This window comes from Anomaloglossus baeobatrachus, chromosome 8 (assembly GCF_048569485.1).
Source record: "Anomaloglossus baeobatrachus isolate aAnoBae1 chromosome 8, aAnoBae1.hap1, whole genome shotgun sequence".
In the NCBI taxonomy this organism is placed as follows: Eukaryota; Metazoa; Chordata; class Amphibia; order Anura; family Aromobatidae; genus Anomaloglossus; species Anomaloglossus baeobatrachus.
The window spans coordinates 64344732-64364443 of record NC_134360.1 but is presented as its reverse complement, the minus strand read 5'-3'; the positions used below and the strand labels follow the sequence as shown (position 1 = coordinate 64364443).

The following is a 19712-nucleotide window of genomic DNA, read 5'->3' as shown; positions in this document are numbered from 1 at the left end:
CATCTGCAAGGAGTTTGTATCTTCTCCCTGTGTTTGCGTGGGTTTCCTCTGGTTTCATCCCACACTCCAAAAACATACTCATAGGGAACCTGGATTGTGAGCCCCAATGGGGACAGTGTTGCCATTGTATGTAAAGCGCTGAGGAATTGAAAGCGCTATATAAATGAATAAATATTATTATTATATTATTTTAACAGTGGGAAATATGGGGAATGAGAAGGGGTTGTACTAGTAGTGGACACTCCTATAATAATTTGCAACATGTATCGGTATTATTAGCCCTAGCAATATTTATCCTATATATTTTTTGCCCTTTTAGTCATTATTATTTTATGTTTCTTGATCTTGACTATTTTTTTCCTCGCATAGATATTGTACCATTAATATTCACCCAAGAGAACAAGACATACACAGCAGTGTGGGGACAAAACGTCTCATTGCTTTGCAGTAGTTTTGCCTTTCCTGTGGCTGATGTGATCTGGTAAGTGAATTTTCTTTAGCCTATTATTGTACTTGAAGAAACATAATGTACAATATGAAAATGAGGTCGCCTGTTTGATATAGATGAATAAGTGGACATTTCAGCTGTAGCATTTGTATAAAATTTTCTAAGGGGTCCTAGAAACTGTGAGATTTAACTTGGCCATGCACATTAGATATCTCCCAACTCCCCCATAGGCAGGAACAGTTGGCTAAACACTGCTGTCTTCTCTGTTCGAGACACTCCTCTGTCAGCAACTTATCTCTATGCGGAACAAGGGAATCCAGAGCCTCCTATACATTAGATGGATAGTTAATCCCACCAAAATTGACGAGTTTGTCCTACTTTTATCTACTATGTATGGGGGTCTTAACACGCTAAGGAAGATTTATTTTAACTCACTTATTTAGCTCTATTAATTTCACAGCACTTTACAGACATTATCATCACTGTCCCCATTGGGGCTCACACTCTAAATTCCCTATCACTATGTCTGTTACGCTCGAGAAGGGGACACACGGTGCACTGCTCAATACAGGGGTTACAATTGGGATGGTAACAGTATGAAGGCCCTATTGGTAGGCAGAGGGGAGATGGGTCACCTCCTGACACTGACCTGTGTCTGAAGCCTGAGATCCCTAATGTCCCTATACGGGGCCATCCCCTCGCCACTGTCATGTGCCTAGTCCCTTGCTGTCTCTACAGGCACCCTGAATAGTGCAGAGGCCCGTGAGTGCACTAGACTTCACCACTGCAATAATCAAACACAGGAAGGAAGACAGACAGGGAAACATGGACAAAAGGATATACACCAAAATTGCAGCCAAACACCAGGGCTGCAAATGACAGGGCTCCAGCAGCTTCCAGAGACTTCCTCCCTCCACAGCGGTCAGTTCAGAAATAAATTCTATAACCGGCATCAGGTGATGGAACATGTGACTATTTAAAGTGGAGGGGAGTGCTCACAAACCAGCTGCCCCTGAGACTGCAGTAAACAGGAACTACCAGCAAGTAAAGAGATCTTAACTCTTGATGCACCAAAAAAATATGAATCAGTAAGAGACTGTTTTCGAGAACGCAATTTAGTAAAGTGTATTTCTATTAGGCATCATGGGAAGAGAATAGTCCAACCGAAAAGTGGCCGGTACATAATAGACACCAACGGGACACTTCATATTCGGGATCTAAAAGCAGAGGACGCTGGCTTATATACATGCGAGGTGTCAAACACTAAAGGAAGCACTTCAATTAAAGCAAAACTCCTACTTCGAGGTATGAAATATTCATTACACAGTGTTTTCCTTTACAGATTTACAGGTTGATGCAATAATCTTATCTCCATGTTTCTTGATTAGAGCCTACAAAAGGTTTCGTGTCCCCTGAGAATCCATGGATTAGGAGATGGCACTCTATAGCATTGACATGTCGCATTCAATGTGATCCTCACCTGTGTTCTTCTCTGAGGATTACCTGGTTAAAAGATGGACAGGAGCTCCAAAAAGTCAACAAAAGGTAATTGTAACCTACTTGGCGAAACTTCAAAATATTTTTTGTCAGTGTGATTGTGCAGGTCTATGTGTGATCAGAATCTGAACATTCAACATGATATTTTACACCCCATCATTGGTCCACCTAGGAATGTCCTAAACACTTTTTTATGTAAATGTTGAGAAGCCCCTCTTCTTTTTAAGAACAGTCCCATCAAACAGGACTTTTAAGATGCTTTAATAGTTTTTATAGATTCCAATATTTGAAAGCCAAATGTTAAAATCTAATATATAAAGCTGAGTATATGTATGTGTGTGTTTGTGTGTATGTATGTGTATGTGTGCCGCCCCCGTGCCAGCAGCCGAGCTGCTCGGATCCGGGTGCTCGGTGGCTCGAGGGTCTCCGGACCCGGGGGTCGTGCGGCCACTCGAAATGAAGGGGGTATTTACAAGGGAGGTTATTAAGTTTGTGACGCCACCCGTGGTATGTGGTAATTAGGAGTACCACCGCTGCAGTTGGGAGTACCCGGGGATGATGGAATGGGGCAGCCAGGTGTTGCGACCCTCCACGGGCAGGGGGAATACCCCAGGGTTTGGTGATGGTGGGGGAGTGCCGTTGGGTGCAATGGGGTCACTTGTGTACTCACTCAGTCCAATAAGCTGACACCGACAACTGGATAAACCAAAGTTCTGTATACCGCTGCCGCTGAGAGGAGTTTAGTTTGGGTCCCATCCCCAATGGTGTTGCCTGGTGATCCGTGACCTGCCTCCTGGCACTCAGTTTACTTCTTTGGTGGTCCCGGTAGTATAAAACTGGCTAAGTGTGGGAGCTTGCTCTCAGGATTCACACTTGGGATTTTCTGGACCGTTTTGAGTGGAAAGTCCTATCCCCCTCGTTGCGCTAGTACCCCAATTTTTGGAGCGGATGGGAACGGCTCTTGAAGACTCCGTTCTCCTCGTGTAAATTATCGGGTTGCCTGAAGCTACTCCCCGACCTAGGGTCCACGTATCCTGTCGTACCTTGGTCCCAGCACGGTGATGGTGCAAGGCCGCTGGCTGTCCTCCTCGACAGATCCTTGCCCCTTGCCACGATCCCCTGCAACTGTGGGTCCAGCTCCTCTAGGCCCAGACCACCGTCTGCTACCTACACTGTTTCCCAGGAGCCCTGCTCCTGACCTCCTCTCACTTTCACTTCTCAAACTCGACTCTCTACTCCTGACACTCCTGACCTCCCTTCTCCAACCCCACCAGGTGGGCGACTCTATTCCACTCAAGTCGTCTACTGGTGTGTTTGGTGGGTGTGGTGAAGGGTGTATCTAGGGTTTTGATTAGCTGATGTAGGCAACACCATGTAGTTGGGGACCCAAAACCAAGAAGGAGGTGGATACTGCACAGGAGGGCAGAGTGTGCCATACCCTGTGACGACCTGATAGTCCAGGGGCGTCACATATGTATGTGTGTGTGTGTGTGTGTGTGTGTGTGTGTGTGTGTGTGTATGTCCGTTAAAGGAATCCGCACGGTCGCATTTACAATCACGAAATTTCGCACAGACACCTCACTTGTTTCAGGGAAAATCATAGACTATGTTTACAGGTCATTAATAGGAGCAGTGATTGATGCTATAGGCAACAGAGGACATTTTTAGTATAAGAATCTTATGTGTATGGTAATATGATTTCTGTGGCGAGACGGATAGAGAGACAGACAGAGAAAGACAGAGAGAGACAGAGAGAGAGGCAGACATGGAGGAAGACAGAGAGATGGATAGAGAAAGAGACAGACAGGGAGACAGACAGAGAGAGATGGATAGAGACAGACAGAGAGACAGAGATGAATAAAGAGAGACACAGACAGAGAGAGAGAGACAATGAGACAGACAGAGACAGAGAGAGAGACAAACATGGATAGAGAGACAGCAGACAGAGAGAGACAGACAATGAGACAGACAATGAGACAGACAGAGACAGAGAGAGATGGATAGAGACAGACAGAGAGACAAACATGGATAGAGAGACAGCAGACAGAGAGAGACAGACAATGAGACAGACAGCGAGAGACAGAAAGAGACAGAGAGTGGGAGAGAGACAGAGAAACGCTTAGTTACTATCCTAGGCAACGATGGGTTCTACAGCCAGTCTATTTCTATAAATGAAACAAAAGCAAAGTATCAAGCCCTTTGCAAAAAAATACAGTGTAAGGCTACTTTCACACATCCGGTTTGAGCCGTGCGGCTCAATCCGGCTGTGAAGCCTATGCAACGGATGCGGTGAAAACACCGCATCCTTTGCATAAGTTTTTTACATGCGGCCGGTCCGGTTTTTGCCGCTTGCGGCATGCTACTGAGCATGCGCAGTGGCAAAAACCGCATGCGGCGGCCGGATGCGGTTTTTGCCGCATCGTGCCGCATCCGGCATCCATAGGGATGCATTGGGAAAAGCGCCGCATCGGCCGGATGCGGCGCGATGCGGTTTTTTTTTGCCGGAGCAAAAAACGTAGCAGGGAACGTTCCATCCGGCCGCCGCATCGGCTAAATCTGCCGCATGCGGCAAAAACCGGACCGAACGCAAGCCCATGCGGCACAATGCGGCACTAATTAAAGTCTATGCAGGAAAAACGCAACCGGCAGCAAAAAAAAACGGTTGCGGTTTTCCTGCAAAGTGCCGGATTGTGCCGCATTGCAAAAGCCGGAGGTGTGAAAGTAGCCTTAGAGAATGTGTCAGGCGCTGGCTGTATTATTTCAGCCATCTATGTTTCACACAGAAACACGTTTCAGACAAAAACAGACTTTAAAAGCTGCACTGGACACTAGTCGAAGAAGTGGGTCCCCGGTGGCCTTATTCACACATGCAGGGAGAGACCTGTCAGTCACCGGCAGCAGATGGCAAAAAATCGCAAGGGCCTGTCTGTCTGACTACTCACCAGTGTAACTGGTCCTCGGCAGTTTTTAAAGACTTTTTTCTGTGATACGCGTTTCGGTCAAACATACCTGGGTGATATCATACAGATCTATCTGCATGTAAATCGGGCAGCATATATCAGCTGTCAGGTTCTCTATAAAAAAAAAAATGTAACCCTGCTCATTACAGGGCTGGTTGACATCTTGCCATGTCTATTATAGCCATTTGATAAAACATTATTTATTGGCTTTGGTGGACTAGGATATTTTCTCTTTTTGTGTGTGTTACCTTACACTTTGTGTTGTTTATTGAATACAGAATACAAGTGAAATCAAACACTTTGACTATAAATGACGTAAACTGGGAAGACGGAGGAACCTATAGGTGCATTGGCAATACTTGGCTGGACTCAATGGAAGCTGAGAGTCATCTAACTGTGCGAGGTATTTTCCGTATCCTGATTCAAAATGTACTGAATGATTGTCAGAGGTCCCACAGAAGTGAGTGGAGAGAGACACATGGCCACATTTCCATTGCCAGTCTCATCAGACAGGGTCTCATTCTTGAGATAGGGTCCCACATCTGGGCACCACACCTATTTATCAGACATTTCTGAATTGTGGATACCATAATACCATAAATGTCTAAGATGGGAATATGCATGTAATGGGAGTGTAACGCTCACAACCGGTTTAGAGGCAGCGAGCAGGAACCACTGGACCACAGGGGGACCCAGGCTTGCCCATTAGTGGGGCTTAACTATACCATCATGAAGCGGACGCCAGGTACCACTTCCAGGGCAGTGACCGGGACTGTGTCAGCTGACCCCCAGAGCAGGTGATGGACACAGGAATAGATGGGTACAGATGGGTTGACTGAGGCAGGCTGAATAGGTGGGTATGGACAGGAATGGTGGGCATGGCAGGGGCACACAGGTATGGGAAGGCATGTTCTGGAGACAGACAGAGGGTTAACGGGACCTGACAACTAGCTAGCAGACTGGCATACTGACTAACTGAATGTGTTGCGCTGGCACTTCCCCTAATGGGAGGGTGCCTTAAATACACTGTGTCTGTCAGCCATAGGCTGAGAGGCATTTCCCGGAAATAGCACTCCGACCCTTTAAGAGGAGGGTCAGTGCACACGCGTCTTAGGGTCACTCCTGGGAACCTTGTGCAGCTTGACCAGGGCCTAGGAGGGGAAGGAGGCAGCAGCACACGTGGATGGCTGGAGAAGTGCGGGGGAGGACGTGACCCGGCCAGGGGGTTGAATAAGTCAGCATCTTTGCAGAGACATCAGCACAAAATTCCTTTCCAAACCAAGCAGAGGCGCTCAGTGCACACTCGACATCGCCAAGCAGTTCAGTTTCCCTTCCCAACTACTCATGTATCTCCTCTGACTTTACAAAAGCCAATGGAGTGCAAAGGCTCATGGAAAACAAATCGGTTTGAAAATGCACTGAAGGGTTTTGACACGCCAAGGGTTCACCAACTGCATGTGCTTGGTTTGAACAGTCATATTTTGTGCTGACAGATCTCATGTGTGCATCTGTATTATGTTTCTGTCATAAAAATAAGTAGTATGTTACCTATAGCTTGCTATGAGCCCACATTGTACCGACATGTGCATATGATTTTTTTTATGCTAAGGAAAAATATGGTGCCTCTTAGAAGGACAAAATAGCAGCAAAAAGAGAGTTTTCAACTTTCTAATAGAGTTGATAAGTACTGAAAAACTTTAGTTCAGCTGCATAGGTAATCCATATTGTTCATATTTCTTCAAGAATTTCTTTCTTCATAGATGTTCCAATGCCGCCTGAAAATGTGCAGCTTTTGGAAAAGCAGGACCGAAGCATTACATTGTCCTGGACACCTGGTGACAGTCACAATAGCCCTATTTCTGGTATGTTACTATTATTGTTATATTTCTCTTTTATTCATAAATTTTCATAAAGAGCCAACTTATGCCCAAGTCAGTATCGGGGGATGCTCAGGTCTAAATGGTGCCGCTCATTGAAAGTCTGAACCATGAGTGCCAATGAAGAGTCTCAGGCTTGTGATGGGGTCACTCACTCTGTTTGCTCCACAAAATAATGATAGGACCACTTCTTAGTTAAATAGGTCAGCCGGATGATTATACAGCACATAAACAAAACTGACAAGCTTTCATTTGGCTTCACAGGACACACATACAGTATACAGTCCATTCAACTCGCGATATACCCAAACAGTTCAGATACCTCTTCTCCTCAGAAGTATCCCAGTTGAGGTATCTCCCTCACCAATCACTGATCCCAGTCAGTACACGCAACCCCTCTCTCAGAGGTTACTCTCTGGAGGCATATCAACCTTTACACACTGAACATGTGTGAAACAAACAGACACAATTTTAACAATATGAGACACACCCATGGATGGAGGTAGTACTCCCGAACAGGCTCGGATACCGCTTCTCCTTAGATGTATCCCAGTGGAGGTATCTTCGTCTCCACTCACTGATCCCGGTCACTACACACAACCCCTCTCCCAGAAGTTCCTCTCTGGAGGCATAGCAGCCTCCACACACTGAACATGTGTCAAACAAATAGACATCTTTTTAACAATATGAAACACACCCATGGACAGAGGTAGTACGCCCAAGTAGTTTCAGATACCCATTCTCCTCAGAAGTATCCCAATGGAGGTATCTCCATCTCCACTCACTGATCCCGGTCAGTACACACAACCCCTCTCCCAGAGGTTCCTTTCTGGAGGCATATCAGCCTCCACACACTGAACATGTGTCAAATAAACAGACACCATTTTAATAATATGAGACACACCCATGGATGGAGGTATATGGCTAGCCAGACCTGCCTGTCTCTCCGCCTATCCGGCAAAATGTCCATGGTATACTCTAATAAGCTGCGTGACACTACAAGTACCAGAGCGGACATCCAGATTTACACTACCTTCATAATACATACCTTCTGCCATGTTACAGGCTATGTTCACATGTACAGGAATCATCTGTTAGAACGGATCCAGCAGCAATCCATTGGCAAAAAAGTTGTGCAAACACAATTTTCATGTCCATTTTGAAAAATTGATTTTTGCTGGCTCCATCTATGGAAACAGATCCATTAATCCATTGCTACTTAGCTTCAATTTGAAACTGATCCAGAAAGCAAAGAACTGATCCTTTACAAATAAGAGAAAAACGCATGACTAAATAGCAATCAGTTAATGGATTGGTATTCCATAGACTCCCATGTTAAAAAACGGATCCTGCAAAATGAAAAAATGATTTTTTTTCAAAATGGTCAAAAACGTTGTGTTTGCACAAATTTTTCACCTTCGGATTGCTAATGAATCCATTCTAACGGATTATTACTGGATATGTGAACTCGGTCTAAGGGCGGCTTTGCACGTTGCAACATCGCACGTGCGATGTCGGTGGGGTCAAATCGAAAGTGACGCTCATCCAGCGTCACTTTCGACATCGTAGTGTGTAAATCCTAGATGATACGATTAACGAGCGCAAAAGCGTCGTTATTGTATCATCGGTGTAGGCTCCGACTTTTTCAAAATTACGCTACCGCAACAGGTACGATGTTGTTCCTCGTTCCTGCGGCAGCACACATCGCTGTGTATGAAGCCGCAGGAGCGAGGAACATCACCTTACCTGCCGCCAGCGGCTATACGGAAGGAAGAAGGTGGGCGGGATGTTTACGTCCCGCTCATCTCCGCCCCTCCGCTTCTATTGGCCGCCTGCCGTGTGACGTCGCTCTGATATTGTACGACCCACCCCCTTAGGAAGGAGGTGGGACGCCAGCCAGAGCGACGTCGCAGGACAGGTGAGTGCATGTGAAGCTGGCGTAGCGATAATGTTCGCAACGCCAGGAATCACAAGATATCACTGCTGCGACGGGGGCGGTGACTATCACGTGCGACATCGCAGTATCGGCTTGCGATGTCGCAACGTGCAAAGCCCGCCTAAGAAAGTGATGACAAATTGACAATTGTATTGAGTTCCTTCAGATATTCTTCAGCGTGAGGATGTTGTATATTCCGAAAAATGTAACATAAGTGACAGCTTCAGGACTTGGAGACATGTAGAAGTCTGCAATGAAGGATGGCACAATCAGTTTCCCAGTCAACAGTTTCCCAAAAAATAGCAGACCTGTAGAGTAGTAATAATAGAAGCAATAAAGGGGGCTTTACACGCTGCAACATCGCTAATGCGGAGTCGTTGGGGTCACGGAATTTGTGACGCACATCCGGCCGCATTAGCGATGCCGTTGCGTGTGACACCGATAAGCGATTTTGCATCGTTGCAAAAACGTGCAAAATCGCTAATCGGCGACATGGGGGTCCATTCTTAAAAATCGTTACTGCAGCAGTAACGAAGTTGTTCCTCGTTCCTGCGGCAGCACACATCGCTGCGTGTGACGCCGCAGGAACGAGGAAGCTCCCCTTACCTGCCTCCCGGCTGCTATGCGGAAGGAAGGAGGTGAGCGGGATGGCTACGTCCCGCTCATCTCCGCCCCTCCGCTGCTATTGGGCGGCGGTTCAGTGACGCTTCAGTGACGTCGCTGTGACGCCGCACGGACCGCCCCCTTAGAAAGGAGGCGGTTCGCCGGTCATAGCGACGTCGCCGGACAGGTAAGTATGTGTGACGGCTCTGGGCGATGTTGTGCGGCACGGGCAGCGATTTGCCCGTGTCGCGCAACAGATGGGGGCGGGTACCCACACTAGCGATATCGGGACCGATATCGCAGTGTGTAAAGTAGCCTTTAGGTATAGAGATGTCAAAGATAAAACGTGTACATCGCTAGTACATTTTCACGTTTTTTCCAAAATTATTATTACCTTTTTAGATTTTATCATCCAGTCAATGAAAAGCAAAGATGAAACAGGACAATGGGAAGACGTAGGAAAAGTTCCGGGAAATGTCACCTCAGTTCATGTGCCACTCACACCTAACTTTAACTATCAATTTCGAGTTTTTGCTGTCAACGGAATAGGAAACAGTCCTCTAAGTCTCGTCTCGGAAAATTACATCACACCACCGGCAGGTAATCTTCGATCGTATAAGGATTGGCGTACTACTGAATTTTGGAGATTATAGAACCACCAATGATCACATGTTGTGTTGTTGTCTACAGTTGTTATATACTGGCCTCTATGTGATCACTATGCGTTATCCCATTACTTATGTCCAGCTTTGAAGATTATTTGTCACGGGTGTGACCTCTGGTAGATCTAAGATCAGAAGATCACAACGCATAACGGATCGCAGATCTTCATTGCTGCCCACTTGACTATTTTCATGTATTGGCGTGGTTTCACTTTTCTTTAGCACTGAAAGGGTTAAAGATTCTTCCCTTCTGGCTGAGAATTTTTGGACTGCAGCACTTTTGGGCCATGTCCTTCCACTATATATACACACTCCTGGCTGCCTTCCAGTACCGGTTATATTCTTTATACTGACCACTTTGAAGAAGCCTGTCTCTGGAGAAGCTTAGGAGATCATGACCACTGAGGAAGGATTCTCCGGTCGTGATGGTTAGTATACCCAACTTAACCTAATAAATAATACACCGACTGCATGCAACTTGGTTAAACAAATTGGCCACAGCAGCCTTTATTACCTATTATTAACATTCTAACACAAGGGGGCGCCGTCCAACGGGCGACCCCAAACCAATAATAGGTAACACATAAATAATAACTGTACATGTAACCCCATGTAGGCCCGGTCCAGAAACCACTTCCTCCACCAATATCCCTGGCCGCAACACTCTGACCCAGAGATGAGGTATTAATCACCCCGTGGATTAATACCCCCCAAACTTTGCAGAACCCCGTGCCTGCAATTTACCGGAACCCGGAGACACCATACCAAGACAGTGCCTCTCAGTCCAGCCACCAATCCCTTACAACCGCCTCTGGACCAGACCTACCCCCGCTGCTGCGACAGAACATACGACTCTTTCTAACCTGTATTCCTTTTTTTTTTTTTTTAAAAACTGCATCATTCCATTTTCTCATTTTGTTTTCTTTGTTTTTTTTTTTTTTTTTTAAAAAACAAACCAAAACATAGCCAAACGAACTCGCAAAACACAAGGGCGGGTGGGCGGGAATCCTTTGCTGTCCGGAGTCACAAGGAAGGTAAGACCCCTCCCCTATAGTTTATATACTAGCCCCCTCCCCACCCTACAGTGACCCTATTCCACCAATCCCCTAAAAGGGCCCATAATGCCCTTTAATTCACTTTATTAACCCCTCACTCCCTCCCTTCCCTCTGGTCATGTCGCCCCTCCCCCCTATGGGGTCCATGGCTTTCTTGACCACTGAGGAAGGATTCTCCGGTCGTGATGGTTAGTATACCCAACTTAACCTAATAAATAATACACCGACTGCATGCAACTTGGTTAAACAAATTGGCCACAGCAGCCTTTATTACCTATTATTAACATTCTAACACAAGGGGGCGCCGTCCAACGGGCGACCCCAAACCAATAATAGGTAACACATAAATAATAACTGTACATGTAACCCCATGTAGGCCCGGTCCAGAAACCACTTCCTCCACCAATATCCCTGGCCGCAACACTCCGACCCAGAGATGAGGTATTAATCACCCCGTGGATTAATACCCCCCAAACTTTGCAGAACCCCGTGCCTGCAATTTACCGGAACCCGGAGACACCATACCAAGACAGTGCCTCTCAGTCCAGCCACCAATCCCTTACAACCGCCTCTGGACCAGACCTACCCCCGCCACAGGACAGGACACGTGACACCTTACGTGGCCTGGACCCGCCACACACCCAAGGCTTGCTCCACCATCACGCAAACCCGAGGCCCATAGATCAGAACCCAATCTCATTAAGGTGAACCCCATCACCCCTCCGAAACTGCCACTTCGGCGACTCCAGATCCGCATGCCGCACTACAATATCGCTGTTTCTCCGCACGAAATGCGCAACCACCCTGTTCACTTGGGCCCGGGCGCGATTAAGCTTCTCAACTGCCCGTGCCCCCCTCCACACCAATGTGGCCACAATATCCAACCCTACCACTATCAAACCCGGATACCCGGTCCATAAATGCAATAGATCCATCATGATGTCCCGGATCAAATCACGTGATGCCTGCGCTCCCAAGTCATTTCCCCCCCACGTGCAAAAAACCAACACGTTCGGAGGTCTATCCGCCCTGCAATAGCATTCAAACTCCGTCACGACCCTGCTCCATTCCATGCCCCGCACACCGAACCACTTGACCAACGCAAGCGATCTGTCCCCACCAAACTGCCGACCATTCAGGCGAGCGTCGGCCCGACGGGCCCCCCAGAACACGAAGGAGTGCCCCAGAATCCATATCAGGCAGATTCCTACAACCACAGAAACTTTAACAAACACCCCACCAACACCAATTTGCAGCAAGGAACCCCGACAAAGCCACAACCAACTACTCCATAAAGCCCTCACTGGGACAACAACTGTGGGCGTACATAACCCCGAAAACGATAAGACTCCCACCAACCGATTCGTCTCACCATGTCATCACCCACAACGCGAAGCCTCCGCAGCTGCCCCGATCCTGAAGGAATGAGGCCCGTAATCTCCCGGGCATTCCCCCGCACAGCGCAAACAACTCCTCAGTACGGCCACAAACTGGTAACGAGACAACCAAGACCCATCCACGTGTCGTAACAGCGGGCCCAGAAGACCGCCTTCCTCACCATCTGCACCGGGCACAACGCATCCATCACAACCAACCTGCCTCGACCCATCTGGTCTGTTTTTGGACCGCTTAAGCCGACACTCTACTCTCCGTCCCACCACTGCCACAACCTCGGACATCAGACCACCCCCCCTGAACCTGGAAGGGCCCACCAACGCCCCAAAAAAGGCTAACACAAAAGCCGTTTCAAAAGCACCCTCTCATAAACTGAGACACAAATTTCCCGCAAACCATCCACCAATCGCCGTAACAAAACCAAAGAAACGGGCCGCCTAGTGTCCCGCTCCTTCGCCCCTTTACGAAAAACCCTTCAAGGCCTGCCGCACCCAAAATTCCGCGGCACGCCCCACTCACCCCTGACCTTCAACCAAAGGCCACAGCCGCCACCCTAAGTATCATTGCTGATGCTGACTTCCCAGCCCTGAAATCCTCGCTCACCAGTGCCAGTAGCGCCAACAAGTAATTTGCTCGCCCGTCACCAAACATAACTCCCAGCATCTCCTGCCACTCACCGAATTCCTAATTAAACCCGCAATCAATGCCTCACCAGGCTCCACAAGTCCTCTGGACACACTGCTCCGATCTCGTCTGCCCCCCGGCATTAACTCCCACAACCTGCGGACTGAAAATGAGATAAAGCGTCCGCCACCCCGTTATCACCCCCACCACATGTTTCGCAACTACATGAACGTTCCACAGTAAACACTTGAGCACCAAATGCCGCAGATAAGCCACTACCGGTCCGGACTCTGCTGACAAGCTGTTTATCGCATGCACCATCGCCCGATTATCGCAGTGATAGCACACTTTACGTCCTGAAAATTGCGACCCCCCCCACAATTCCATCGTCACCACGATCGGAAATAACCAAAGCAAGGCCAGATTCCTTACCAGACCAACCTGCCGCCATTCCTCAGGCCACCTCCCAACGTACCAATGTCCCTGAAAAAAGGGGTGACGAAACCCGCCGACCCGGCCGCGTCCCTGTACAGTTCGAGCACACCATTGGGCACCACCGTCTTCAACCACAAGGCTCGGCCATTAAAACATTGCAAGAAAAACATCCCAAACCAGAAAATCCTCCTTGATCTCCCGCGTGACCCGCACAAAGTGCGCCGGGGGGCCGTACGCCTGCCATAGCTGCCGCCAAAATCCTGGCGAACACCCGCCCCATTGGCATAAGCCTGCACGTTAAGTTCAACTTCCCGAGCAAAGACTGCACCACCTTCAGCCGCCCTTTCCGTGCTGCCAGCAGTGCTGCTACCACTCACCACAAGTCCACCATCTTCCCCTCCGGCAGCCTGCATTCCATAGCCAAAGAGGCAATCTCAATCCCCAAAAAACCGCATAACCATCGCCGGCCCCTCCGATTTATCCTGTGCCAAAAGGAATCCCAAAGCTATCCGCCACTCTCTGTAAGGTGAACAACGAGCCAGCGCAAACCATGGATCCCGCCGGACCGACACCAAGAAAATCATCTAGATAGTGGATAATGGAGGACAAGCCAGACACGGCCCGCACCACCCACTCAGCAAAGGAACTAAACGCCTCAAAATACAACAAGAAATTGAAACAGCCCATAGGCAAACAACGATCAACATAAACTCATCACCCCACCAGCAACCCAGAAGGTGCTGGCTCTCTGGATGCACCGGCAGCAAACGAAACGCCGATTCTACATCCACCTTTGCCATCAATGCACCGCGTCCCGCCGCCCGCACCAAGTCCAGCGCCTTGTCAAACAAGACGTAGTACACTGCCGACAATTCTGGCGCGATGCCATCATTCACTGACGACCCCCCCCGGAAATGAAAGATGATGGATGAGCCAAAATTTATCCGGCTCCGTCTCTGGCACCACCCCCAACCGGGACACCACCAGATTACTGCACGGCGGGCTCTCAAATGGACCCCCCATCCTGCCCAACTCAACCTCTGTCCCCAACTTCCCACCCACAACCATAGGGTGGTCCCTCGCCGACCGTAAAGTACGACAAAACCGGAGGCAATGCCTCCACCGCTGACGGAATCTGAAAACCGTATAAAACCAAACCGCAAATTGACGCCGCTGCCCCGTCCGGATACCTATGTAAAAATGGCGCCATTGCCCCTATGTTCACTGGCGTCCTCCCTTTCACCAAACCCGTCCCCCCGCAGCCGGAGCACTCATGCTTGAACCTGCATGCTTCCCCAAATTTGCACCGGCCGTCGTGAACTTGCCCACACACTCCCTTTTTCTGGGTACCCGAGGGCCCGGCTCCCTTCCCCCCCGGCGCCGCCATGAAAGGGCTGGCTCGGGGCCGCCATTAAACGCATCCATAAGGAAATGTCCTCAGGGTCCCACCGCATGCCAGGCCGCAATGCCTTCCGCTGCCTAAACTGCTCATCATACCGCAGCCATGGCAAGCCCCCTGTCCGTGCGATACGCCTCCCCCATTGCATCCAGATAACCAAACAGAGCCGAGCAGTGCTCCGGCTCCTTTTCCCCTATTACACTTGCCAAAATTCCGAACGCCTGCAGCCAATTGGAAAAGGAACGAGGAATGAGCCCATAACGGCGTTTTTCTTCCTCTTCCCTTTCCTTCTTGGAGTCGTTCGGCTTCACCTTGTCCAGATTAAAATTTTTTTTTTTTTTTTTTTTTTTTTTTCAGGGGTAGCAGGGAAAATATCTTCACATACTCCCCCTTCCAAATCTTGTCCCTCACCTCCCTCTTGAGGTGAGCCCCTAACGGTCCCTCAAAGCACACGTAAACTTGGCCCTATCATCCAAACGCACCACCTCATCCCCATTTACCTTTTCTACCGCTGTTTACCCCGCGGGCTCCACTACTCCACCAACCGCACCCGTCCCTATCGGCGCCGCCTCGCTGCTGACCGACGCTGCGCCATCCACCGCCGACCCGTCCATGCCGCTGCTGCCGCCGGCGCGCGCGCGCGCTAAACCCCGCACCAAGCCCAGCAACTGACTAAACAATGCTGACCCCCCCCCCTCTGGCGCTGCCGTGCCCGCAGCCACCTCCCCAAAACTAGCAACCCGCGCCGCAAGCAATGCCGAATCCACGGCTAGCTCACCCGACCGTGGCGCAGAAATGGAAATTGGTACCGCGACGTCCTCCGCCATCCACTCGTCAGATTCGTCCCTCGACCTGAGGGCTCCCTCTTCTTCCTCGCTGTAGGCGTCCTCCACCATTCCAGCTCCAGAGGACGCAGCCGATGCGTCCCCTCCACCACGGCCGCCCTCCTGGGCCGCCGCGTGGGCACTGGTGGTCGACATCCGTCGCTTGCTGTGCGGCGACAGCCCACGAGACCGTCCTGTCCCCTGGGCCGCCGCTGACCGAGGCCTCTTCCTGGAGGAGCCGCTCCCCGGACTCAGGGGGCTCCCCACCGTCGTCCCTCGCCCTCCAGGGCCTCCGACCAGAACCTCCTGCTGGTCCTCCCCCGCCCGGGGGAGACCGCGGCCGCCGGGCGCAGTGCAGCTGCTATGAGGGACCTGGCAGTCACCGCCGGGCTCCCGCCGTCCCCCCTTACTCTCCCCAGCCTTGCAGGTATCCGGGTGGCGCCTGCCCACACCGGTCCCCCTGCTGGCTGCCTGCGCTCGGCTCCCTCACGGTCCTTGGAGGGTACTGCCAGCCTCATTCCTCTGCCGGGCACGCTCCTGTGTGGTAGCTGCCGCCGGGACGTGCCCCACCGCCGGGGGCCTGGCGTCCAGAGCGGGCCCCAGGCTGGACACGCCCCCTCCCCGGGCCTCCGTCCCGCGCCGGGCACGCCCCCGATCCCGGGCTGCCGCCGGCCTGGAAAAATTGAGCCCGAGGCCTGGGACCGGAAGTAGGCCCCAGGCCGGGCCCGCCCCCATCCAGGCCACCGCTGGCCTCACATCATCGCCGGGCTCGCTCCCGGCCGGGAGACGCCGCAGGGGTTCGGACTCCAGCCCGAGGCCGGAGACCGGAAGAAGGCCCCCGGACTGGCCACGCCCCCTTCTCGGCCACCGCGGCCTCGCCGGAGATTCCTCCCGGCGGCCGGGGCAGACGCAGGGAGCTGCCGCTGCCCGCCCCGCCGCGGAGGGTCCCGAGGGGGGCTCTCGCTGTGCCTCCTTGCCCCCCCTTGCGCCTGGGGAATATCGGATGGGGGGGGGCCTGGAACGCCGCCCGCATCTATGGGGGGGGTGCAAGGGGCAGGTGCCGACGGGGAAGCCCAGGCAGCCCTGACGTGGGACTGCACTGCCTGGGCCCCGTGCACCGCCATCGCCGCTCTGAGGAGCCTATCGAGCTCCTGGAGGTCCCTGGGTCTGAATCCTTTGCTGTCCGGAGTCACAAGGAAGGTAAGACCCCTCCCCTATAGTTTATATACTAGCCCCCTCCCCACCCTACAGTGACCCTATTCCACCAATCCCCTAAAAGGGCCCATAATGCCCTTTAATTCACTTTATTAACCCCTCACTCCCTCCCTTCCCTCTGGTCATGTCGCCCCTCCCCCCTATGGGGTCCATGGCTTTCTTTGCTGTTGCTACAGCTAAGTTCCTGCTGGAGCAGCTAATGACTGTTATTTGTTGTGTTATCCATCTGTCTGTCTTAACTACCTTTTGTTGTCTTATTGTAGTAGCGACTCTAGTGTCTCACAGGCCTGCACACTGGTGAGGGTGAGTCTAGGGCTAGTGAAGGCCTAGGCACATGACAGCAACCCGGGGAGAGACCTGTATAGGGATGTTAGGGAGAGCAGGGCTCAGCCTCAGTTGAGTGTTAGGAGGTGGTAACCCATTGCCCCCTCTCCCTAATGCCAGGGCCTTCCATTAACACCTTCCCTGGTATTCTCATCTGTGTTACGCTGCACGCTGGGTGTTCTATAACCCAGGCGCGTCACTGTTTCACTATTTGTCATTAAATTGTTTTTTTTCATTTACTTAAAGAGGACCAAACACCAGGATTTTCGTATATAAACTAAAGCCAGTGCTATACTGGTGCTATCATGCTGATTATATATATATGTATATATATATATATTTATATATATATATATATATATATGTATATATATATATATATATATATATATATATATATATATATATATATATATATATATATATATATATATATACCTTTAGGTGTGAGATTAGATGTGTACTTTCTAAAATATAGGCAAGTTAAGTTTGTGAAATGCACTAATATTTTATTGATAGGTGCAATGGAATATCTAATAGGTGGGTCGGGTTTTGCTAGTTATTCCTGATCCTGTCGGTCTCCCTGTTCTTCCTCCCTCCTTCCTCTCCCAGTAATAACAGAGACAAGGCAGACAGAGAGGGACGGGAATAACTAGCAAAACCCGCCCCACCTATTAGATATTCTGTAGCTGCTATCAATCAAGTAACAGTGCATTTCACAGACTTTACTTGCCTACTTTCCAGAAACTATCCATCCGATCTCACAACTAAAGGTATGTATAGAATCAGCCTGATATCGCCAGTATAGCACTGGCTTTAGTTTATATATGAAAATCCTGGTTGTTAGTCCTCTTTAAATGGATACAATTAAAAATCCTCTCCGTTCTCAAAAGGAGTGGTTTTTAATTATTTTTGTAATGTGTACTGCTCATTGCCTAGGTTACCAGCCACTGCTGCAGCCTAGCAGAGGTGGCTGGTTTCCTAGGCAAGGATTGCCATGCCCTGGCGATGTCCTGCTTATGAAGACGCAAAACTGCTTCTACATGCAGCATCAGACAGTGCACAGTCCGGGCTAGCAGCTCAGCCATGCCGCGAGCTCCAACTTAAAATCATCAGGAGCACACCGCTCCCCCGTCAAGCAGGAAGCAGAGAGGCAGAGAAGAGGTATGCGCCTGAAGAGAGACAATGAGAACAACCTTTTAACATTTTAACCTTTTAACATTTCAACAAATTTTTCCCACTTTTCCTTTATTGAGCATGTAAAAAAAATCTAGTGGTTGAACCCAAAATCAGGAATGGATCAATTTCTTTTGTTTTGTTACTTTACATTATTGTAGTCTCTGTTGTGTGTCACATAATTTGAAGAGGTGAGCATACGGCTTTCTATTTTATTCCATTTATACCAGATAAGACCCTATTTTGTGCCTTTCCTCCTAAAGGCTGCTTTACACGCAGCAACATCGCCAGCGATGTTGCTTGTGAAAGCACCCGCCCCCATCGTTTGTGCGTCACGGGCAAATCGCTGCCCGAGGTGCACAATATTACTAGGCCCCGTCACACGCACTTACCTTCCTAGCGACGTCGCTGTGGTCGGCGAACCACCCTCTTTTCTAAGGGGGAGGTTCGTGCAGCGTCACAGCGACATCACACGGCAGGCGTCCAATAGAAGCGGAGGGGTGGAGAGCAGCCACATTATGGACAAGCCCACCTCGCTGCCGGAGGACGCAGGTACGCTGTTGTTCGTCATTCCCAGGGTGTCACACGTAGTGATGTGTGCTGCCTCAGGAACGACGAACAACCTGCGTCCACGACGACTAATGAGATTTTGAAAATGAACGACGTGTCAACGATCAACGATAAGGTGAATATTTTTTGATCGTTAACAGTCGCTTGGAGCTGTTAGACGCAACCGTCGCTAATGACGCCGGATGTGCGTCACAAATTCCGTGACCCCGACGACATATCATTAGATATGTCGTTGCGTGTAAAGCGGCCTTTAGTGTTCTTTTCTTTTTCCTGCACTGGAGAGGCAACAAGTCTCAGACGAGTGAAATTTTAGGGGGCATATACAGTCACAATGTGACAGAATTACTGTAATGTATGCCAGAGAACTCCATTATGCCTAAATTCTACAGCATAGGTTTTGTTTACTTTTAAATGAACAATATAAAGATATGTTACGTTTATAATAAATAGCTCACTCCAGCAGGCCTTAGATTTAAGATTTGTTCATTAGAAATTGCTACATTTTCCACAAAATTATAACAAAGTTGTAGAAGTTTTGCAAAACTTTTCACTTATACAGACATCAAAGGGAACCTGTCATGTGAGAAAATGCTATCAACCTGCAGATATGGGGCTGATCTGCAGGTTTATAGCATTCTGAACCTGCCTGGCTCCTGCACTTAGAGCCCCGCTGCCGGGTGAAGATGAACTTTATTCCTCCCGGCAGCATTCA

At 49.6% G+C, this 19712-nt stretch overlaps 1 protein-coding gene across 5 annotated transcripts in view; it reads left to right on the top strand.

Moving 5' to 3' along the window:
- The window catches only part of CHL1 (cell adhesion molecule L1 like), a 221904-nt gene that overhangs the window by 134163 nt on the left and 68029 nt on the right, over positions 1 to 19712 (top strand). For all 5 annotated transcript variants that reach the window (XM_075321748.1, XM_075321747.1, XM_075321751.1 and 2 more), the window contains 6 exons: positions 370 to 481; positions 1587 to 1753; positions 1837 to 1993; positions 5184 to 5308; positions 6666 to 6767; positions 9724 to 9921. In XM_075321748.1, coding sequence (XP_075177863.1) covers positions 370 to 481; positions 1587 to 1753; positions 1837 to 1993; positions 5184 to 5308; positions 6666 to 6767; positions 9724 to 9921 — 861 coding nt within the window. The remainder of the gene's footprint in view (positions 1 to 369; positions 482 to 1586; positions 1754 to 1836; positions 1994 to 5183; positions 5309 to 6665; positions 6768 to 9723; positions 9922 to 19712) is intronic.